At 40.6% G+C, this 2,513-nt stretch overlaps 1 protein-coding gene across 1 annotated transcript; it reads left to right on the forward strand.

Moving 5' to 3' along the window:
- Positions 1–413: 413 nt before the first annotated feature.
- LOC141398212 (uncharacterized) lies at positions 414–1,532 on the forward strand. The gene has a single exon (XM_073975448.1). It carries the CDS (start codon positions 414–416, stop codon positions 1,530–1,532), a length of 1,119 nt encoding a protein of 372 aa, XP_073831549.1.
- Positions 1,533–2,513: the final 981 nt, after the last annotated feature.

Here is a 2,513-nt window from a genome sequence, read left to right on the forward strand (position 1 = left end):
TTGCAGTTAGAAAAACGCAAAACAACTTTAGCAACTGCAGTGGATGACATGTCGTACATTTTGAAAACTATTCATAAATATAGTAGTTATTTTAAATGTCTCAGAATTTTTTCATATATCTTTCGCTTTCGTTTAAGGAAATTGAGCCACTTGCCCGCTATCACTCCAGATGAATTGAAACATTCTCTTCACAGGATAGTTTGGGCTATTCAACAGTACTATTTTCTGGAGGAATTTGTGGCTCTCTCAAAACATGGGTATGTCTCTGGTCAGCTGTCACCCTTGGCTCCATTTATAGAGGACATTTCCGGAGTTCAACTTATCCGAGTAGGCGGCCGATTGTTGAATGCGGAAGAATCCCCAGATATGAAGTTCCCTTACTCCTTCCAAAAAGTGACCCTTTTGTCAGAAATATGGTGACTCATATTCATCGATCCAACTACCACGCTGGTCCCAGGGCTTTGGTCAGCCTAGTTCAACAACAATTTTGGATTGTCAATTGTCGTTCCTTAGCCAGACAAGTGGTTAATCACTGTGTACATTGCTCCAGATACAAACCAAGACTGCTTACTCAGGTAATGGGAAACTTACCCAAACACCGTGTTACCGGTTCTCGTCCATTTGAGATTGTGGGAGTTGATTTTGCTGGCCCTATATCAACATATCTCAGAATTCGTGGAAAGGCTCCCTTCAAGAGCTATGTAGCCGTATTGGTCTGCTTCGCTACAAAGGCCGCCCATTTGGAACCCGTTTCCGACTTGTCCAGCGATGCTTTCATAGCCAGTCTTAAGCGGTTCGTAGGACGGAGAGGCGTTCCGTCCGAGATATATTGCGACAATACAACTAATTTTGTTGGAGCGGAGAAAAAGCTACTCGACTTCCAGACATTCTTCCACCAGGAGGCGAATAAAGCGGCTATTAAAGATATTGCGTCAACAAAATTTATAGAATTTTCATTCATTCCTCCCAGAGCCCCACATTTCGGAGGGTTGTGGGAAGCGGCCGTGAAATCTGCAAAGGTTCACCTGTTCCGAACTCTTCCGAAGGCCCGCCTTACATATGAGGAGTTAACAACAGTATTGGTGGAAATAGAAGCTGTTCTAAATTCTCGCCCAATTGGCCCAATATCCACAGATCCCAACGATATAGAAGCTCCTACTCCGGGACATTTATTAATTGGCTGCCCTCTGCAAACTATTCCAGAGATAACGAATTTTGAATCAGAAATATCTCATTTGCAGTATTGGCAAAGGATTACCGCAAGAAAATCTCATTTTTGGCGCAGGTTGCACACCGAATATTTGGCTCAACTTCAGAATCGATATCGTTGGAAGAAACCACAGCAAAATCTTAAGGTCAACGATCTAGTGGTAGTTCATGAAGATAACGTGCCTCCCATGAAATGGATCATCGGCAGAGTTATCAACATTGTGCTAGGGAGAGATGGTTTTGTTCGGGTGGCAGAAAATAGAACGCCGCACTCAACAATGAAGCGCCCGGTGGCAATATTAGCAGTTCTTATTCAAGACTAAGTTTGATTGAAACAGGGGTTTCAATGGGGACCAGCATGTTAAGTCAATCAAAGTTTGTTTGCCTTAATTTATTTCATTATTATTTCTTTTTTTTTTGTCCCAAGGGACATTTCAAATTTATTCATGTTTTTACTGAATTTAATTTATTTGCTCTAATTTATTCATTAGTCTATCATTTTGCATGCATTTTGTATAAATATTAATTTAAAATTATTTGCCTCAAATAATATGTTTATTGTTATTGCTCATTACGATTCCGACCATAACATGAATACCCATATTGTTCTTCCCCAATTTCATATTCCCTTATGTTATTGTTATGTATTCTAAATTCGCCGCATTGAGAGAGTAACATAAGTTTGTTGTTGTAATTTTGGCACCGCAGTCGAGCGATCGAATAGAGAAAAGAAATACATTGTGTGTACATATGTTCATACTTATATACACATATTATTGTATTCTCATCGCTCTGCCTCTGTTCGGTCGTTCTGTTGCAGTTCAACGCAAAAAATGGTTACTGTGTTACATACCGCCTAGTATCTGCTCTGGTGGTGGCCAGCATAGCTCGTGGAACTCTTCCCAGGGTCGGTTCCAACCCTACCACCAAGCACACGGGGATGCACAATTAAAGGGGGGATGAGAAACAAGCACAAATACAACACAAACACTACACACACATGTGACAAGGGAACTTGGTGATGCTGTTCCCCCACTCTGCCCGCCCAACCTTGACCCTTGGTACCACTCCATATTATTTTTAAGGGCCCCTCACTCCACTTGCACTTACCTTACCACAATGTACTCCCCACTTCCCTCTCTTATTAAGACTTTAGCAATTAATTTTTTTGTTTTATAAAATCAAACATAAAAATTATTATTGATTACAGCGGTCATTTTTTTTAACCTAAGAACACATAAACATGTATAGTTAAAAATTCTGGACCACTAACGCCAACCTTGTACTTATTTCGTGAGCCACTG

The sequence above is a fragment of the Musca autumnalis genome, unplaced genomic scaffold (genome assembly GCF_047663935.1).
Source record: "Musca autumnalis isolate F117 unplaced genomic scaffold, ASM4766393v1 scaffold_3, whole genome shotgun sequence".
Lineage (NCBI taxonomy): Eukaryota > Metazoa > Arthropoda > Insecta > Diptera > Muscidae > Musca > Musca autumnalis.